General features: G+C 51.1%; 6 protein-coding genes across 6 annotated transcripts; 3 read left to right on the forward strand and 3 right to left on the reverse strand.

Annotated features, from left to right (window-relative positions):
* Positions 1-394: 394 nt before the first annotated feature.
* VTN49DRAFT_637 (uncharacterized protein) lies at positions 395-3,368 on the reverse strand (the record flags this gene model as incomplete). Its single annotated transcript, XM_069414521.1, has 3 exons — positions 395-876; positions 931-1,858; positions 1,923-3,368. The coding sequence occupies 3 exons, from the start codon at positions 3,366-3,368 to the stop codon at positions 395-397; spliced, it is 2,856 nt and encodes a 951-aa protein (XP_069270997.1).
* A 21-nt stretch (positions 3,369-3,389) lies between these two features.
* VTN49DRAFT_638 (uncharacterized protein) lies at positions 3,390-3,975 on the reverse strand (the record flags this gene model as incomplete). The annotated part of the gene is made up of 3 exons (XM_069414532.1): positions 3,390-3,437; positions 3,542-3,775; positions 3,823-3,975. The coding sequence occupies 3 exons, from the start codon at positions 3,973-3,975 to the stop codon at positions 3,390-3,392; spliced, it is 435 nt and encodes a 144-aa protein (XP_069270998.1).
* A 3,392-nt stretch (positions 3,976-7,367) lies between these two features.
* On the forward strand, positions 7,368-7,698 carry VTN49DRAFT_639 (uncharacterized protein; the record flags this gene model as incomplete). Its single annotated transcript, XM_069414543.1, has 2 exons — positions 7,368-7,517; positions 7,582-7,698. The coding sequence occupies 2 exons, from the start codon at positions 7,368-7,370 to the stop codon at positions 7,696-7,698; spliced, it is 267 nt and encodes an 88-aa protein (XP_069270999.1).
* Positions 7,699-10,041: 2,343 nt separating this feature from the next.
* On the forward strand, positions 10,042-11,587 carry VTN49DRAFT_640 (uncharacterized protein; the record flags this gene model as incomplete). Its single annotated transcript, XM_069414555.1, has 3 exons — positions 10,042-10,131; positions 10,204-10,604; positions 10,666-11,587. The coding sequence occupies 3 exons, from the start codon at positions 10,042-10,044 to the stop codon at positions 11,585-11,587; spliced, it is 1,413 nt and encodes a 470-aa protein (XP_069271000.1).
* Positions 11,588-13,113: 1,526 nt separating this feature from the next.
* On the forward strand, positions 13,114-15,315 carry VTN49DRAFT_641 (uncharacterized protein; the record flags this gene model as incomplete). The annotated part of the gene is made up of 1 exon (XM_069414566.1): positions 13,114-15,315. One exon carries the CDS (start codon positions 13,114-13,116, stop codon positions 15,313-15,315), a length of 2,202 nt encoding a protein of 733 aa, XP_069271001.1.
* A 223-nt stretch (positions 15,316-15,538) lies between these two features.
* VTN49DRAFT_642 (uncharacterized protein) lies at positions 15,539-19,781 on the reverse strand (the record flags this gene model as incomplete). Its single annotated transcript, XM_069414577.1, has 4 exons — positions 15,539-17,222; positions 17,274-19,225; positions 19,277-19,480; positions 19,551-19,781. The coding sequence occupies 4 exons, from the start codon at positions 19,779-19,781 to the stop codon at positions 15,539-15,541; spliced, it is 4,071 nt and encodes a 1,356-aa protein (XP_069271002.1).
* Between the last annotated feature and the right edge of the window lie 15 nt (positions 19,782-19,796).

Genomic DNA, 19,796 nt, shown 5'->3' on the forward strand with positions numbered 1-19,796 from the left:
GGAAGTCCGATTGTGCACGGTGGCCCGCTGGTTATTGAATTCGAGAAGATATTCGGCCGCTCACCAAAAGCTCAGAATGAAAGAGACGTCCAAGTGAGCAATAGCGATTTGGAATATCTTGCTAATAACGTTTGGGATGAACAAGGTTTCCCTGTAGCTTTCCCGGAAACGCCCAGTTCGGAGACATTAGAGGAAAAATCAGAGGATGAAGAATAAGGGAGATTGAGCATGGAAGCTGGCAGCTATATCTCCAGTTAGTGTTAAGGATTAGCAGGGTCTGGTTGTCCTGTTGACCTATATCATTGCCACCTTCATCATGAAAAGGGATAATAATACAGGCGTTCACTATAGAATCTCGCTAGTCGTAACTACTCGTACAATAGTCTGAGTTTTTTTATATCGGCTCAATTTCCATCTCACCCGTTCCCGCACCGTCCCATCCCGCGCCCCTGCCAAACAACCGACGATGCTCCTCCCGGACACCCGAGAACCCTTTCCCACGGATCCGCTCGTTAACATCAGATACATCCGGATGGGAGATGCGAGAGGCCCGCAGGATCCAGAAATTCGCCTCGGCATAGCTTACCAACCGCTCAATACCGTAGCTAGAATGCAGGGTGCGCATCCGGACCGGGAGGGTCGTGTACTCGTCACAACAGACGCGGTCGGTGCAGCGGAGTCGGTGCGTTCCGATCCACTCCGTCTCACAAGCGTGCCGGCGTCCAACGTCAATAGCCCGGATATGTACGCCGGTTTCGAGACGGAGTTGGTAGCGGAGCGCGTAGTCGAGGTTGTTGGTCCATTCGTTGCGGGCGCGGAGGTGGTCGCGGATCATGCGGAAGATGTATTGAACCACGTGGAAGACTTCGAGTCCGGCTAAGATATTTCTTGGTGAGTCGAAGGCCTGTAGAAATGATGGATGAGACTTACCGAAAAGTGCTAGGGCTAAGCACCGCCGGAATCGATCTCGCATTTCCCCCTCGAACTTCACTACGGTAGCCACCTTTCTGGAGCATCGCACGCGAACGTCATTCTCTGGCATCTTGGCCTCAACCCAGTCCCACCAGTCTCTGAAGATGAAGTAGTCGCCGCTGCGGTCCATGTTAAATCGCACCGCTTGTCTGTGTCGTTCGGGGGTGTCCCAGCCGTGAATGCAGGGCAGCATTGGCGGACCGTCCTCCCACTCGCGTGGCAGCCGGCCCACGCATGGGTGCTCGAAGGTGTACTGTCCGCAATTGAACCAGTGGTTTTTGATGTCCTCGAAGAGGTGTGTCAGGTTGCAGTATCGAATTTCTGAGTACGGGCCGCATCGTGGACAAATAACGGTTGTCGCACCCCAGGTTAGGCATTTATTGATGCATCCGCGCCGGGCGCAAGGGAAGGCGTGCGTGTCAAGCTGCCAGTACCATACGTCTAGAGAACGGGGAGTGTCAACCGTTGCATTAGCCGCGTGCGGAGTTTGCGAGTTTGCTGCGTTGGATAGCTCTGAGCTAGAGCTTCCCCGCGTCTGAGGGAGCACGGACGACACAATGAAGGGACGCCAGGTGTCTGTTGAAGAGCTGGAGCCCGAGTCTGTGGGCGGCTGCGCTGCCGAAGACGAGCCTGTTGCGGTGGCTGAGGCCGTCTGGCTCTCATCGGACGATATCGCCGTGACTCTCACTTTGTTCTGACTCTCGCTGGTCTTTTGACATTCGTCAGACTTTTGTTCTGTCGGCTTGGCGGTGACAGTAGTCTCAGCTTGGTCAAACAGTTTCTTTGGAGACTCCGCCAGTCTTATTGACAGCTGACGTCGGTGCCCCTGTTTCATGCTGGACATTGGATCCTCAGCTTCAGATGCCGGGGTAGACGTCTCCATCATCTGGTCCCAGTCAGCGTCCGTATGGTTTCAGATACAGTAGTGTACGGGATCTCCAAAAGCCTACCGGCTGAGCCACCTTCACACCAATTTTTGCCGCTTGAACGGCAATTTCCTCCAAAGATGGACCGGGCTCTCCTAGTGAACTCGACGTCTCAGTGGTAGCTCGTTGCGGCGATGGAAGCGGCGGGTATTCAGTTTCATTCATCGCAGGCGGCCGAGGCGTCGGCACGCTTGTCCTTCCACCACGGTTCTTCGAAATGGTAGTCGAGAGCCTCGCCCATTCGGTCTCATCGGCCGAACGACGAGCTAGTGGGCGGCCTCTAGACATCAGAATGATCGAGCTGCGGGTGGTTTTCCTTCTTCCGGCCACGAGACACCAACCCTCTGAATCATCTCCAATTTTTGACTCCATTACACTTGAGACGCCCTGACGTTTAACGCCGCTGCTGCTGCTGGAGACGTTGGCTGTTGAATCGAGCATTGCGGCAGTCAGCCTAGAGAACCGTTGCTTACGCTTCTTCGCCGCCAGCGATATCTTTGGAGACTCTGACTGGAACAGCTCCGAGGTGATGCTGTCACAAGTGTCCTGCGATTCCTCTGGTTCGGTGGTCGAAACAGCACAGTCACCGTAACCTATTTGGCGCTCCTTGCCCTTTCGCTTGTTTCTTTTACGTCGTTCTTCCTCCGAAGACTCAGAGCTTTGCTCTGTAATGGCTGAAAGAATAGTTGGAGCCCTGAGACTAAATGACGAAGGCTGAGACTGCCGGCGTTGAAAAGAGTGGTAGGCGCCCTGAGTAAATCGAGAGCTCGAATCTTCTTTGGACGTAGGTTGTGGTTGCAATGGTGCCTCTGGTAAGGGTCGGACAGCACGAGGAGCCTCATCATCCGCCAGATGTCCATCATCCGTAATGTTCGCCTGGCCAGCGAGTCCATACGAATCGCATTGTGCATTCTCATAGTTAATCGTCGGCTCGGTGGATGACATGGGTTCTGCTTGATCTGCTCCGGGGTCATGGTTCTCATTTACCATCGTTGCATGCTGGCTGAAAGGAGCCGGTGACGCGATATGACCACTGCTGGCAGCACCGCTCGTATTATCTGGAGTTAGGATGCTGCCAGTAGACAGGATCTGCTCTTTTTGAGCTGTCGGATTGAACGTCTGGGCTTGAGGATTGAGGCTCGAACCGCCGATACTACTCGGCGGCTGCTCGGCATCACTCTCATCATCTGACCATTTCTTCTTTGGCTTCTTGTACCGAGTTATCCTGCGATTGTGTTTTCCCTTTTTCTTTTTCTTCCCTGGCTGATTCTCATTTCTGGATACGCCAGCATCATCGGTGGGAAGATGGTGACCTTCCAGAGTGCTACCTCCAACTTTTGGTGCTTCATGCTGCGCGGCCGATAAAACCGACGCATCTGCGTGAAGAGAACTGTTCACTGACTCTCCAGCGCGCGGCCCATCCAGGGGAGGAGCATCAGAGTCTCCAGGTTCTCCCTGCTGAGAAGCCATTTGACCAAAGTACTTCTGCCACTAGGGAACGACAGTCTGAAGACGAGGCTGTGGAGTGAGAATGATGAACTGGTGTTATGGAACGATCAAGTCAACAAAAGGGCAAAGGAAACCATACAGGGAACAGGCAGAAAGAAAAAATCACAAAAACAATCTGTGATACATAAACTTACCAGGTTGTTTCTGAAGGCAATGTCAATTGTATCCACGACGACTAGAGTAGAAGAGTACGTTTCCAGGGAACGAACGCGCACGTATACCCAGCATAGATCAATCAAGTCGTGATCCCACTTGACCTTGTGACCAAACCCGACAACGTGGCCCTTCAACTTGAAGTCTTCCCTCGATTTCCCTGTCTTTTGCCTTCTTTCAAGGCGTTCCTCTGTTTTCTGAGATTTTGCCAGCAGCTGGCAAGAAATCTGTCAATAAATCTGTCAATAGCCTTGTCACCAACACATCCCGTAGGTTTCTTTTCTGTGAGGAAAAACTTTAGCATCGTGACGAACTGTTCATGCCAATCTGGGAGATCCTCTGAGATCCGCAGAAACACACGGAGGCTTCTGTCCTCCAATGGCTTGCTGAAGGTGAAACGATCCGGACGGAGCATCAGGTCGTGCGGCCCTGGTGTCTTCTTCGCTTGTGCTCCATCTGTCATCCAATTTAGGAAGTCCAAACACACAGTTTGCGGTTCCTGCTTTGCTGTGGGCTGAGCTCACAATTCTAAGTTGTTTGGGGGATGACGGCGTTGCGCTCAACGGCAGCGCAAATGAAACGATTCCCTGTTTGACGTTCAATCTCTACCCGATCACTCCTCGCGACAGGCTCAACGGCTTTGCCGAGATCAGTGGTGATTTCTTGTTGGCGGACTTTCCATGATACTGGCCAGCACAGCTCACTGATCAACCTAAAGGCTCAGCTCTCTCATTAGCGGCTAATGATAATGATCCAGCTTACACTGAGAAATCATCTACCAACGCCAGGCTTCATCCAATGACTTGAACAGAACGTAGCAGGAGTGTTCATTGTCGCAGAATATGAATGAATAATCTTGCAAGCAATTGAGTGAGAACAAACCAAGAAATGGGAGCTTGAAAGGTCCCAGTGAATACAGACACAAAGGCGGACATCCGAAAGCTCTGCTAGGCGAGCAGACAAAACCTATAAACGGCCATTGCTGGGAATCGTAAGAGTATCTGGTTGAACACTCTGTATATTTAGTAAATGCGGTTTTTAATGAATGATGGTCGGAGCACTCTGTCGGTGCGTCAGATAGCTGAACGTAATGCCTCATGCCGGTAGTGAGAGATCAATGTAACAGGAGCATTCGCACTACATGGCCATGAGCCAAGATCAGATAAAACTGCTGAATCATATTAAGTCCGGGTACGCTCTGGAAATCACACGATCTTGTTCAAAATGGCTGACATCTAGGCCATTCAGACAATCATTGTTGACACATTGAACAATGGATTCCTTTTCGAAATATGCATCCTGCGAGACTTGTGTCAGCATGAACAACTAAAGAGGGTTCTCTGTAGCTTGAGAATGAATTAAGCCACCAATGTCGCGTGCCTCAGGATTTCGGTCTCATTTTTCGGGGATAGGACTTTGGATTCCGTTCCTTGCTATACATGATTGACGGCAAGGATGATTCATTCGAGTATAGGTAACTACTAGTACTTTGATTCAGTTCAATATTAGATCTCCAATCATGGCTTCTTGCAACCACATCATGTAGCTTCCATGAAGGCCGACACAATCTGACATTCTGACTTGGCAAGAAATCAGGCATCAGCCTAGCTGGATGAGCCATCTCAGCCATTAAGCAGCTGCTTATGGCACTGCTTTAAAGGGTTTAGCGGCTTAGCGCTACACATAAAGTCACGTGCGCTATTCTTCTCTGCACGTGATCTTCAGGCGGCTACGGTAGTTTTTGAGAGCTCTCAGCCTAGGAGTGAGCTCTCAATCATCACACAGTCGGTGGTCTAGGGAAGCACATTCGTCAACATAGGTGCACTAAACTATGCTCCAGGGACACCCTAACGGGTTTTACTTAGGCTTACAGCCAAAACACCTAGGTAGGAACCCTTATCACAGGTTTGTTGCACAACTGGAGCACAAAGAGGCTTGTCAAGCTCTCCAATCGGCCTCCTCGTTGACGAAGAATTCAGTATGGCACTGGCTAATTGCCAATTTCCACGGGCCAGAAATGTGTCTCACGTTCAATGTCCATGTTCTCATGTAACTAGGTTGATAGGGCTTGTCTACGGTTGTTCTTTCGAGATCCAGTCCCTGTTCGCCCTAGTTTAACAGCCTGGCTTTCCGGAATTCCAAGTTCCGACAGAATCTGGCGATTCAGTCCGGCCATTGGCCCATAAAATCTCCCACACTACGGGGTAACTGGCCTATGCTCAAGAAGCCTTTCCAGTGCCTGCAGGCCGCTGGGCTGGAAACGGAACCTCCGAGTATGTACTCAGTGTGATAGGTAACAGCATTGCCCTATCAGAAACCATTCAGAGTTTTAGATATAGCGTACGAAAATAACTTGAGAGTAACATGACATCTATCGATTTCGTGGCACTGTCGATATATGGCACCAGTTGCTGTTGGAAAGCTACGGAGTACCAAGACATCATTTTCTCGCACGCTGATCTACGACAGCAATCACCCTTGCAAAGCTGCGGAGAACTATGACATCATGCCGTGTCCTTGCGCACTGATCTATGGCACCAATCTCCCTTGTAAAGCAGACCACTTGGAAGCTTGTCAGTCTCCGATCAGACTGAAAAATACTTGAAGTTCCAGGGTACTGTTACCGTAACTTCCTAGAAGATTACCATATCGGTGTCCACCTTGGATCACCAATTCAGCTCCTGAGAGCAGTTCCAATAGAAGATGACGCTTTTGAGAATATAGGTTCCCCTGACAGGAACCACCAGTTACCGCATGAACAGAAGTCACATGACGTCATTTGCCCTAGACGATGTGGTTGATCAGCGTAGACGAGGAGAACAAGTAAAAACCAAGAAACGCAAAGCCTGAAATAAACAAAGAGAATAACAGATGAATGGAAGGAATGCAACTGGGTTGCATCTGATGTCTAGGCAGAAAGGACGCATCGGTACCGGAGACACCAGCCGCTGGACAACAATTTTCTCCCCAGAAATTCATCTTTTTGCACCCGAAAACCCCCATATCAATCGGATCCACCAGGGGATGGTGGTTAACACTCTTTTCTGGCATGAGTGCATTGTCCATACAGTTCCTAGACATTCTCTGTCCGTTGTCATGAATAGAATCTATATACAAACTCTGACTATGTGTGCCAGTCCAAAAGGCAAACAGATTATACTCTGGCCGTTCAAAGAACTTGACGACATTCGTATTATGACATCCGCAATGCTAGATGTAGGCTAATCACTAAACTGGCGCACTGCTGGTCTAGAACCAAATACATGTGCCATCCATGTCTGATTCTACTTAGTTGCAAATCCACCGCCTGTCAAAGGCCGAATACATATAGCTTGCAGACCAGCATTGTTGCTTCTTCTTCCCCTAGATATGATTTCCACTTCGCAAGTTTCGTTTTTGTTTTAATCAGCGTGTTTTCATCCCTGTTGATTGCTTGTGCGCACTTCGTTTCCGGAAATTCCCTTTCTTCCAGTGCGTTAGATACATGTCGACTGGCTTATTCCGATCGATTATTACCTTTCTTCTAGGCATAATACCCGACATATAGCTTCTTCAGATTCCACAAGGAGAGGACTTGCGACTTCTTTCCCTGTGCAAACATCAGGCTGCAGATTCACTCTCACCCTCGACCGCCAATAGTTATTCAAATCTTAAGTTCCATACTGCCATTGCCTATCGACGACCACAGACATGGCGTCCCATCCGCGACCCCGTTTCTTTCTGTCTCGACCAGATGGAACTATCGTCCCTCTTATCCCGCTGGATGAGCTCCCCGAGGATATAATCATTCCTGGCGTTCCTCGCACCATGTCTCTGGCGGAAACGGCTGGCATGGTCAGTCTTGGACGTGTCGGCCCTCCGGAAAGCTTTTATTTAGTTGATAGTCAAAATGATATCCCAACGCCAGTGGCCAACGGGCGTGGTAGAGAAGTCAACAATTCCCCTAAGAACAAGAAGGTGAGAAGTTTGTGCCCATTCCGATTGTCACAACAAATCCTACTGATCAAACGCATGAAAACAGACCAGAGACGGCAAGGACTGCAAACCTGGCAAAGAATACTGCTCCTATTGGATTCGTAACGGAGAATGCGACTTTGTGCAACAGGGTAAGAGGCTTCAGACTCGTTCAAAGAAATGAACGGTCCATCTGATTCAGTCAAAGGATGCCGTTACAAACACGAAATGCCAAAGGACTTGGAGACGCTCAACCGCATAGGCCTAAGGGACATTCCGGCGTGGTACAGAGAAAAATTCGGAGTGTCTAGCCTCCTCCAAGATAGTCATGACTGTAACAAATTTTCCAACGTCCAGCAGGACTGGAGAAAGCAAGGAACCTGTGAACGGCGCCAAGGGAGCATGGCGGGGCACGAAAGTCCTCCAAACGACGCCCTCAAAAACGGAGCGACAGTAAATCCCAACTCCTCCTTGACCTTCCAACAAAACGAAAACCTCGCGGTCATCCGTCACTGTGCCCTTCAGAACTCGGTTGTCAGCACGAGTCAGCATCCTCTGTCGGGACTGAGTTCTTTCAATCACGAACGCCATAGACAAGCTGCAAATGGAGGAAGACCGGCCGAGAGCTTCTCATCTGGTACGAGAGAAAGTTCTCTGCCATCTTCATCGCCGTTCTCCCCGAGCTCACCACCTTCCAGTGATTTCGGATTTCACGCCCCGCGGAGCCCATTTGTGCAAGAGTCTTTGATCGATTCCAGGTCTTCGCAAATCACCAAGGCCAACATAAATGAGGATGCCGATGACACTCTCGAATTTCTGGAGAATAGAGTCCGGAAACTGAATGAGTTGCTTGTGGATTCATCTCCAGACGACAGAGAGATGCGTGCGAGGCATAGAATGTGATTATCACCTGACGATTTTTCCTTTTCTATTCTTTGTTTTGTGGCCTGATGGGCATTCCATGCTTCAGTTCGATGTTGGTGACTTTTTTTGCATGTACGCAACGATATCTCTTACAATTCGTTCCTCATCTCGCATGCACATGATAGTATTTTCCATCCGTCTCTTCTCATGTCCGTCTATTGGATTGTTTGAAGACAGTGCTAATGAGAATTATTTCTGACCATTCTGATGCGCTCAACGCATGTGAGGGACGAAGGAACTAAGGAGGCTAAAGAGAGAACTGAATGAGCCTGAAATGAACAACTATTTACCTCTCACTCCCTTAAATAGTATCCACACGAACAACCTCGGTTCCATGTGCACAGGGAGAACCGGCTGGGTGTTGGAGAAATTCCGGATAGACGAGTCAGGACTGAGGTGTGGCTACCGGTCTATCTCTGGTCGTGAGGTAGGTACCGAAGGCTCGGACACTCACCATATCTGCCACAATACTAGCCATTGCACTTCGGCTGACTCCACAATGGCGGAGAGAAAATCAGCCTCTCGCGCCAGTGTTCTCTAAGGTCTTCGGCGACCATGAAGCCCTTGACGTGGCCTCAGAGGCCGGCAGTGAGCTTTGGTCTTCAATCCGAACTTCGTCCCCGACATTCCGCTTCAAAGTATTCTGCGACAGAGGGAAGCACAGTACGCTCTTTAGATTCCATGGTGAAACACGAAGTCAAATTATCGTTCGCCCGCCCTTATCCTCACTCAGCCTTTTTTGTGATGTGCTGATTGCCATCACTTCGAAGACATTGTACAAGTAGGACCAATCTGGCTTCAGTAAGCAACTCAGCTCAATCTGCTTCGCTGTAGCGGCGAATCGGGTCCCAAGAAATAGGATAACGATTTTCTAGCCCGAAAGATTCCATTCAAGCTGTCTGTATGCACTACGAAGTAGTACTGGAAATTGGCGAGACTTGGGTTTGCCTCAATGTTCATTCTCTTGAAATGTGAGATTAGAACGTGGTGTCTGCGAGCCTTCGAGTTGTTGAAAGGTTCGGTCCGTCGTGAATACTATTTCGTCGATTGGCTTCGAGAGTGGAAGAGGAGGCTGTGAAGAGTGGGCATCCTCCCGGCACGGAGGCAGTACCTGGAACGGGAGCCAGAATCCAAAGAAGGCGGACGTACCGCAGATTGCCAAAAGGTAGATTAGATTAGACTCGCGCTAGAATACGAGAACCCCAGGTTTCCAGAAGTTCTGGCTGCTAAGAAGTAACAGGACTTCTTGGCATAGGTAAGAGTTGGTTGCATGAAGATAAGTTTGACGAAGTTCAGCTCAGTTGTGACATTGCGCCAACGATCGTGCATTGAATAGAGGCAATCAAATTCATCATCACTGTGGAGTTCATCCATGGCCAAAATAGCATTCGGTGAATGCTGTGGAGTTATTACTCAGTATGCAATACCTGACGAGCCGACATCATAACTTTTTTGCCAAACTTGCGAAAGGCTATTCTAGGGAGACGCCTAGGCCAACTCCATCATAAACCGCCCGGTCGAAGCGCAGGCTACTGATTTGACTGCCTGAGCAGTCCAACTAAGGACTACCCCTGAACCAGCATCTCAATCCCGACTCAAAAATATGCATGATATTGTTGGATCTCTGCCTCCAGAGCTCCTGCTTCAGGTCACGCGGTATCTGGACCCGGAAGACATTGTCCGGAACCAAAGGGTGTGTATCAGTCAGTTACATATTCAGATGTGATTAATACGGTAGTAGAACTCTGTTCTCACAGGAGCTTAGGTCTCGAAGAGATGGCACTCGATTTTCTCGTGCGATATAGTCATCAAGCCCGTTTTGCGTCCAGCGCTGGCTTTGCTGGGCCTAGGTAGTGAGGGTGTCAGCACGGATGTAAAAATTGACGATGCGATCAAAATAATCCGATGGCGACGTGGATTGGAGTGTGCTCGGCCTGTCAAGAAAGTCTTTCTTCCTTGGCCGGAACCTAAAGTCACACCCATAAGTCCCATGCCCTCAGAGATTCGGTACCGTTCGCGGCGGCTGTGCTACGACAGACCGAATTGCAAAACAGTTGAAATGCTGGATCTTGATGCCGCAGTGACAGAGATCTGGACGGACGGAGAAAAACAATTCGATGACTTTATTCTGTCTGACCGTTATCTTGTTCTAAGCACGCTCGGAACGTAAGAGAGAGCAAATTTCTATCTCGCCTTCTGTCGACTGACATTTACTTTGCTGGTTAAGTGATGATACGAATTATCTAATAGCATGGGATATACAAACAAAACAGAGACTCGATCAACGGATTCCCTCGTTTTCCGGCCAGTATACGATCGTCGGGGACAGAGTGGTCATTACTCCTAAGTCAGGGGTGGAACGTCTATTCACCAGCATCTACGTCTGGAATTTGAGTACGAATCACGTCCAGAAGATCGGCAGCTTCTTCAACCTTCGGTTGTGGCACGTGGACATCGCAGAGGACATTCTGGTTGCATGCGAGCTCGATTTGGGGAAAGAGAAACAAACAGTAGAAGTGCGGCTCACAAGTTGGAAGACAACGACTGGGCGGAGGCTCAAGAAGAAAGTCTCTCACCTGCCGCTACGGACTGATCGTCAACTGAAGGAGCGCGACGTAACCAACCGTCACTGCCAGACCTTCGGCCACAAGACTGTGACCCAACTCTTCTTCGTGAGGCGCAAGTACGCCGCGATGCACCTCGAGTACGACAATGCTGTCCAGAAACTCAACCTCCGATGGATCAGCGCTGTCGGTCGCTTCACCAAGGATTCCATCCATTCTGCCATCTATCTAACCCCTTACCTGGCCTGCCACATGACCTGGATAGATGGCGATCCCTGGATTGCCATTTACAACGCGACCATCGGCACAGTAGCCCTGTGCCCAATGCAATTACTGCCGAATCATTCGAATCCTCCACAATGGCGGGAAGAAAACAAGCCTCTCACGCCAGTGTTCTTAAAGGTTTTCGGTGACCGTGAAGTCCTTGGCTTGGCTTCAGAGGCCGGCATTGAGCTTTGGTTCTTCAATCCGAACTTCGTCCCCGATATTCCGCTTCAGAGAATTTCCGGACATAAGGGAAGTACAATACGCTCTTTAGACTCCATGGTGAAACACGAAGTCAAATTATCGTCCGCTTGCCCTTAGCGTTTATCGCGATCCACTGATTGCCAACACTTCGATGACATTGTACAAGTATGACCATCTGGCTTCAGTAAGTACGCAACTCAGCTCAATCTGCTTCACTGTAGCGACGATTCGGGTCCCAAGAAATAGGTTAACGATTTCTAGCCTGAAGGTTCCATTCAAGTTGTCTGTATGCACTAGGGAACAGTGCTGGGAGTCGGTGAGAGTTGGGCTTGCCTCGACGTTCACTCTTGAATGATGAGATCAGAACGCGATGTCTGCGAGCCTTCCAGTCGTTGAAAGGTTCCGTCGTGAATGAGTGATCTTCTTTGCGGGGCTCGTCCTCGCACTCACACTGTTTCGAGAGGTTCAAGGCTCAGAGCATCTTCGTGCCCAATCGTACTCAATTCACCTGACTGTGAAATTGCATCCATCTTGATTTAAGCGGAGGACAGTAGAGATGCGTTTCAGGGCTCTCAGTGGATAGGTGGATTGATTGGTTGATAGTGGTTCTTGACGCGCTGAGTTAGTCACGTGACTTAGGTCTTCAACCTATCATATCGAGGCTGTAGAACCTCACGGTCTTCGGCTCGTCTCGACGATAGGCAAATGCGATTGCTGAATCCAGATGTTACCAATGATACTACTTGAGTTGACTCTTGTGAGCAAGTGGTATTCTAGCTTTTAATAGTCTCAGATTGGAGATCCACAGTGCCGGTGCAGACTCTGCAGTTAACGGCTGCAAACTCCCAAAGCGCCTAAAAATGCACCAGTTGCTCAATTCAGATTTGGTCCATGACCTTATGCACGTCAAATCTCAGGATCTGACCAAACAGAGACTTCGACGTGCTCCAAGAAGATGACTGCGGGGATCAATCCAGTATTAGTGCTGCAACTTGCAGCTCCGCATGCGACAACCCCTGGCGGCTATGAGCCCTCAGGTTTCTTCAGGCAGCAGGTGGCAGCTTACTGATGTCATACTAGTCGTGGACTAAATGAGGGAACATTAACAATGCCCTATTTTTGTTTTCGGATCATGTTTCCAATCATGCCAGTCAGCAATGATGATTGGGTATGGTGGCCGCCGGATGCCTCCCACATGCCGCAGATGCACTCTGGAGTCACTGCTTATAAAGCGGTAGCAGTGACTCTGAATGAGATTTGGTAGTGAGTTGTGTGTTCATTGTCTATTCTGCTCTATAATAGCGTTGTGCCCCTTGTTGCCCCATTATTGAACAAAGCAGCGCACGAAACAATCGACTTGCAACAATAGCCATTCTAAGTCAAAGAGCTTTGATACCACGACACGGAGGTCTGATCTATTTTTTTTTTTTTTTTTTTTTTGATATTTGTATAGAACCATTCAGCTTTATATCTCTGTCTTCTGCCGTTTTCTCCTTTGCTCGATGCCATTTAACCTCGACGGTCGAACTATCCTTTACGCTTGACTCGATTTTGACCAGCAACAACGCATCCGCGTCAGTTCCCAGCATCGGATATTATACTACATGGGAAAGGGGCGCTGGTCGCCCTCCGACGACTGAGCCATGGTTTTCAAGTTCAACCGGTCCATCTTCCCTCTATTACCTCCATACCGTGCCGATGAGGGCTTCCAGGCGCCTCCGCCGTACACGGATCCGGACGGTATCACGCCATACCTGGGGTTGAAATCGCGATTGTCGCAAATATGGATCAATCGATGGACCGTTTTGATCCTTCTGGTGCTGGTCCGCTTGGTCCTGGCGGTCCAGGGCTTGCAAGGCAACATGGACAACGCACAGGTACAGGCCCTGGCCGCCTGCACCAAGGTGGAATCGATGGGGAGTGCCATGGCGTCCATGCCGCACTACATGTCGCAAGGCGTGAACGAGTTGACGGCGAGTGGGATTACCAAAGCGGTCAATGGTTTGGTGGAGGTGCTCCAACTGCTCGTGACCGGTGTGGAGGGTCTGGTGGTATTCTTCATCAACATGATGGTGCAGACCTACCTCTGCCTGATCACTCTGGTTGTCCGGGGCAGTATCGACGCGGCAACATCGATTGTCAAGGAGGTGACGTCGTTTCTTGACGACGCCCTGCCGAAGATCGGCAATGATATCACCAAGGCTGCTGATGGCTTTCAAAAGGAGATCAATGGGCTTATAGACAAGATCAACAAAGCAGCCAGCCTTTTCAGCGATGGTATCAAGATTCCGAAGCTGGATTTGACCGATCAAGTTGATGAACTGAAAAATCTCAAGCTTCCCCCGTCTATAAACGATGCGATGAAGAAGCTCAACAGCTCTGTGCCAACTTTTGACGAAGTGAAGAATGCAACCGATAATGCAATCAAGCTGCCATTTGAGCTACTTAAGAAAAAAATCGATGAGGAGCTGGGAAATTACACGTTCGACGCGTCGGTCTTTCCTGTGCCTGAGAAGGAGAAGCTGTCATTTTGCGGGGAGAATGACGGGATCAACGATTTCTTTGACGGAGTCGCATCCAAGGTCTCTACGGCGCAAAAGGTCTTCATCGCGGTCTTGGTGATTGCGGCAGTACTGGTCTGCCTACCGATGGCATATCGAGAGATTCGGACCTGGCGAGCGATGAGAGAGCGATCACTTCTCGTCCGAAAGGAAGCACACGACCCAATGGACGTGGTGTACATTGTTTCTCGACCGTACACGTCGACCGTTGGGATCAAAGCAGCGAGCTGGTTCAGCGATAGCCGTCGACAAATCCTGGTGCGCTGGGTAGTCGCGTATGCGACATCAACTCCGGCACTCTTCCTCCTGAGTTTGGGCGTGGCCGGCCTGCTGTCGTGCCTGTGCCAGTACATCCTGCTGCGCGTTGTCCAGCACGAAGTACCAGGACTGGCGGCCCAGGTTGGAGAGTTCGCCGACAAGGTGGTGGCGTCGCTGGACCGTGCGTCCGAACAGTGGGCTGTGGGAGTGAACAAGGTGATGCAGTCGACCAACGACGACATCAACGACCAGTTGTTTGGCTGGGTCAACACAAGCACGACTTCGCTGAACGACACTCTCAACACCTTCCTGGACAAGACGCACGACCTGCTCGACGATGCCTTTGGCGGGACACCCCTGGAGAAGCCCGTTAGAGGGATCTTCAACTGCCTCGTGGAATTGAAGGTGGAAAGCATCCAAAAGGGGCTTACTTGGGTGCACGACCATGCGCATATCGACATGCCGCAGATCCCCAACGACACGTTCTCCGTCGGCGCGGCCGCAAGCATCGCTGGCGACAACCCGGACACGCAGAGCTTCCTGGCGAACCCCGGTGACGCCACCAGCGACCAGATCACCGAGGTCGTCGTCGATGTCACCAGCAAGCTAGAAGACAGCATCCGCACCGAGGCAATCATTTCCGGGGTGATTGTACTGGCATGGGTCCTTCTCGTCTTCATCGGCATCTTCCGTGCGCTGATCAAATGTGTCCGCCGCGAACGGCCGCGCGGTGTGGGAGGTGTTCGCCCGGACTCCCCCTCGCTCCACTCTAGCACTGACGGTCCCATCATGGGCGACGGCAACGCCGCCGCCGCTGATCGCGATCTCAGCCACGAAGCATCAGTCACCGAAGCTTTCAACCCCAGAAACATCAGACATCACAACCGTCGCGACTCCGACTTCCATGACCAGAAGCTGGGCTTTGCTGGTCAACGAGATTACTCCGCGGCAATATCCCACAAAATGCCGAGCATTGTTCGTGGGAGTGCCTACGTTGAGTATGATGGTGACGAGAAGCATCATTGATCCATTTCGCTCATTATTTTCTTTCGTTTTGTTTACAAGCATTGCATGCATGGCGGCGCATTAGAGATTTTCAATCATCTACCCGAGCGGATAAGTTGGCTGATGATGTGAGAAATCATTCATACTTGTATCATTATTCGGTATGCGTGCTATAGAATCAAGCCGGAATGCAAATAGATCATAAATGCATGCGTTTGTTCAGAACCAAGAGAAACTAGATGGTCTAGATGGAAACGAAGAAACTCTTTTCGCCGTCTTTTGGCTGCACACGAGCCCGCTCAATGATTGGATCGCCGCAACTGACACGGATCCGCTCCGGAGTTGCCGGGCTGTGCAGCTGCAGAACATCCGTAACCCCCCACTGCGCCCTCGCAGCCTTGAGCGCGTCGCGGATGGCAAAGAAGACAGCGCTACCCATGAATAGCGGCGGTTCCCCAACACCACGAGATCGCTGAATGGTACGCAGATTCTCCCACTCCACGTCCTTGAGCAGCGACACGTTGAAAACCTGGGGGATGTCGCGGAAGCCCGGGATCTTGTAGTTTCCGGGTCCCCTGGTGGCGATCTGTTCGCTGCCACGGTGGAAGAGAATCTCCTCCGTTGTGAACAGGCCCTGGCCCTGGATGAAGGCCCCCTCGATCTGCCCGTAGTCGATCGCCGGGTTGATGCTGCGGCCAACGTCCATCTTGATGTCCGCGCGCAAACACGTCCAGTCGCCCGTCAGCGTGTCGATCTCTACCTCTGCTGCCGTGACGCCCTGGGTGAAGTAGAAGAACATTTGTCCCTTGTTCTCACCCCAGACGTATCCGATGTCGGGTGTTTTGTAGAAGCCGTTGGCGGAGAGGTTGACGCGGTCCATGTATGCTGCGCGCGCCAGCTCCTTCATTGTTGCGCGCGGCATGCGATCCCGGTAGGGCTTCAGTCGCTCGTTGAGCTGCTGGCAGGCGTTGTAGATGGCGTACCCGTTCAGGTCCGAACTGGCCGATGCAGCAGTCGCTGAGGTATTGGCAACTGTGTTTGTCGCGGTTTCCGAAATGTGCACGTCTGACTGCGGCACCTGCAATGCCTCCGCGGCGATCATCGTCATCTTGGTGTGGAGGCCTTGGCCCATTTCGGTCCCGCCGTGGGCAACCAGTACGCTGCCGTCTTGGTAGATGTGCACTAGGGCACCGGCTTGGTTGAGATGGAGTGCTGTGAACGAAATGCCGAATTTGGTAGGGATCAATGCCATTCCCCTCTTGGACCACTTGTGTGTCCGGTTGTATTCTTCAACTGCCTTGCGGCGCTCCCAGTAGGAGCTCTCCTCGATGACCTGCTGGTACATGAGCGGCACGAACCAGTCTCGCAGTTCCTGGCGGAAATGGGTCTTGTCGCCGGGCTGGTACATGTTCCGTTCCCGCAGCTCCTCCACAGGAATGCCGAGGTGGTCCGCGACCTCGGACATCATAGACTCGCACATAAACATGCCCTGTGGGCCGCCGAAGCCCCGGAAGGCTGTGTTGGAGACGGTGTTCGTCTTGCAAACTCGTCCGCGGACGTAGACATTCGGTATGTTGTAAACGCAGTCGATGTGGGAGAGTGCCCGTTCAACAACGGCGCCGGATAGATCCTGGGTATGACCGCCATTTGCATATACATCGGCGTCAAAGGCCAGCAGTTTCCCGTCCTTGGTAACGCCGACTTTCCACTTGCATAGGAACGGATGGCGTTGGCCAGAGGTTACAATGTCTTCATCCCGATTGAGCATGCAGCGAACCGGCCGTCTCGTTTTGTTGGCAGCCGTGGCACAGATGGCCGCCAGCTGAACTGACCGGGTCTCTTTGCCTCCAAAGCCACCGCCCAGTCGCTTGACTCTGGCGACCACTTTATTCGCAGCAACGCCGGTAACCCGTGCGACATATGTTTGGCTACTCATTGTCAGCATGCATTCTATAGGTTAAGCTAATCTCTGAACTCACGTCTCGGTAGGGTTCTGAGTCGAGCTGAAGACCTCGAACTCTCCATCTTCAGGCTTGGGAATAACGACGCAAGCCTGCGACTCTAGATAAAAGTGCTCCTGGCCACCCATTCTCGAAACGCCCGTGAAAATGTGATCGGCCATCTTGAAAGCTTCCTCGGTGTCACCATTCTTGATGAATCGATAATGATTGAAATATGAGCCAGCTTCGATGGCTTCTTCGATGGTGAGAATCGCTGGCAGTTCTTCGTACTCAATCTTAACAGCCCGCGATCCTTTTTCTGCAAGTCTCGGTGACTTGGCCAGAATCATCCCAATGGGTTGACCAGCAGTAAACACCTCATCCACTGCAAAGAATTGCTCATCACTAACAGGAACTCCCCACCAGTTCGCATCCGGAGATGGGAGGTCTCGGTGATCGACAAAGTCGTAAACACCGGGAATCTCGAGAGCAGAAGAGTAGTCGACGCTGACAATCTTTGCCCGCGGTTTGGTGGACAGCACAAGGCAGCCGTAGAGCTCGTTCTTCTGCGGGGGAATATCATCTGTGTACTGAGCCTCTCCAGTGCATTGTTTCAGAGCGGAAACATGCGCTTGAGGTTTTCCAACGATATTCTTCTGGTATGCGACCGATGCGTCCAAGTCCTTCGCGCCAGTCGATATCGGCCGCTCAATTTCCCTGACAGCGTCGGGATCAACTTCTTGCTTCAAATTCTCAAGATTTGAGAGGATGTCATTGTAGAAACGATAAAAGAATCCCATGGCAAGAGACTTGCGGTACGTAGCCATGCCACCAGGAACGCTGAATGGCAAGTTAAAATCCCGTTCCAGAGCGTTCATAACTCCTTCCAGGATGCTAGTGTCGGTGAAATTCTTGCCCACAATATACTGTTCGGCCTTCTTCGCCGATATGGTCATCGGGGCCATTCCTCCATACACGAAGCTGGCATCGAGGACGTCGTGCGACGGAGAGAGAAACACTCTCAAAGCAGCATTAACGATAGCAATGTCGTCGTCTTTTCGCTTAGATTGCTTGTACGTTCGAATATAGTCGCGATCGCCAGATATCGGAATGCGGAGAGAAACAATGACGGCATCCGGCGGGAGGGCCGTTTGACGATATCCCTTGAAGAAGCTCCCCATTGGAATTTCAATCTCTTCAGTCAGAGACTTCGCCACTAGAATGGTGCCAGTAGCCACGAAGATGGGATTTAGATCCGAAATTGGCGACGCTGTCGCGAGATTCCCAGCAGGCGACGCGACATTGCGGACCTGTCGTCCAGCAAAGTAGCGAAGTTGCTTCCGGATAGCAGCGAATGGCTGGCCCCGAAGAGGGCCATACCGCTTAAGGGCTTCATCACAAATCCATTCCAAATCCGTTAGGGACACGTTCGCGCCGAGCAGCAGGTGATCATCGTGGAATGAGTATGTATGGAGCTCGGCAATGTCGCCGACGTATACGGATGGGTCGTAGTGCATCGCCTTGAACTTGATCTCGATCTGTGTCTCGGTGCTGCCACCGACAAGTTTCGCATGTGGACATGCGTTCTTGATTTCCAGCAACTGCTTCAGTGTTACCGGCCGATACCACTTTTTCCATTTGTTGCCGAACACCAGTGGCTTGAACTGGTGTTTCCACAGGGCCGGAGGGAAGATCAGCTCAGTGTCGGGGTTGTATGGAATGAATTGAGGTTTCGGCAGATTGAGTTCTGTGCCGTTGACTCCATTCGGCATGTTTGGCGCTTTGCAGCAGCCACCCTTGCCACCATTCTTTTCCATACAGCACCCCGACCCTCCATTTACCATTGCATTTTTGCATCCTCGGGCGGAGAAGCTTTGAGCCGCATCCAAGATTGGCCGATAGCCGGTACATCGGCAAAGGTTGCCATCAAAGGCCTCTTCAATTTCGTGTTCGGACGGTTGGGGGTTATTCCGCAAGAGAGCGTAGAGACTCTGCGGAACTATGAATCAACAAACTCCCATGGTTAAAGGAAGACAACATACCATCACAATACCGGGCGTACAGAATCCGCACTGACTCCCATTGCCCACCGCGATCCTCTGCTGAACCGGATGCGGGTTCTTGACATTCCCGATGCCCTCGACGGTGATGACATGTTTTCCATCAACGCTGACGACCGGCGCCAGGCACGCATTCACTGAAGCATGGTATAGTCTTCCAGTCGTAGGATTGATGTGTGAGACCACCTTAGGCCTGTGTTAGTTCTAGTCTCAACTAACCCGACTGCGTCACAGTCGGAGCCAAAGTCACACATACCACTGTGCAAGCACCGCATCCACCCTCTGCACAACCCAGTTTGGTTCCTGTCAGCCCGATCCCACGCAAATACTCCAACAACGTCAACTCGGGATCGACGTCATCCAACACCACTCTGGTCCCGTTCAGATAGAACCGGATGGTGTCGTCGTAGTCCTTGGTGACCGCAGCCAAATCGGCGCGCTGGCCAGCAGCGGCCGCAGGTTCCGACGGAAGCTTGTCCACAGTCATGATTGCAGAAGTGTA

This window comes from Thermomyces lanuginosus (genome assembly GCF_041956635.1).
Source record: "Thermomyces lanuginosus strain ATCC 200065 unplaced genomic scaffold VTN49scaffold_19, whole genome shotgun sequence".
Taxonomy (NCBI): Eukaryota; Fungi; Ascomycota; class Eurotiomycetes; order Eurotiales; family Trichocomaceae; genus Thermomyces; species Thermomyces lanuginosus.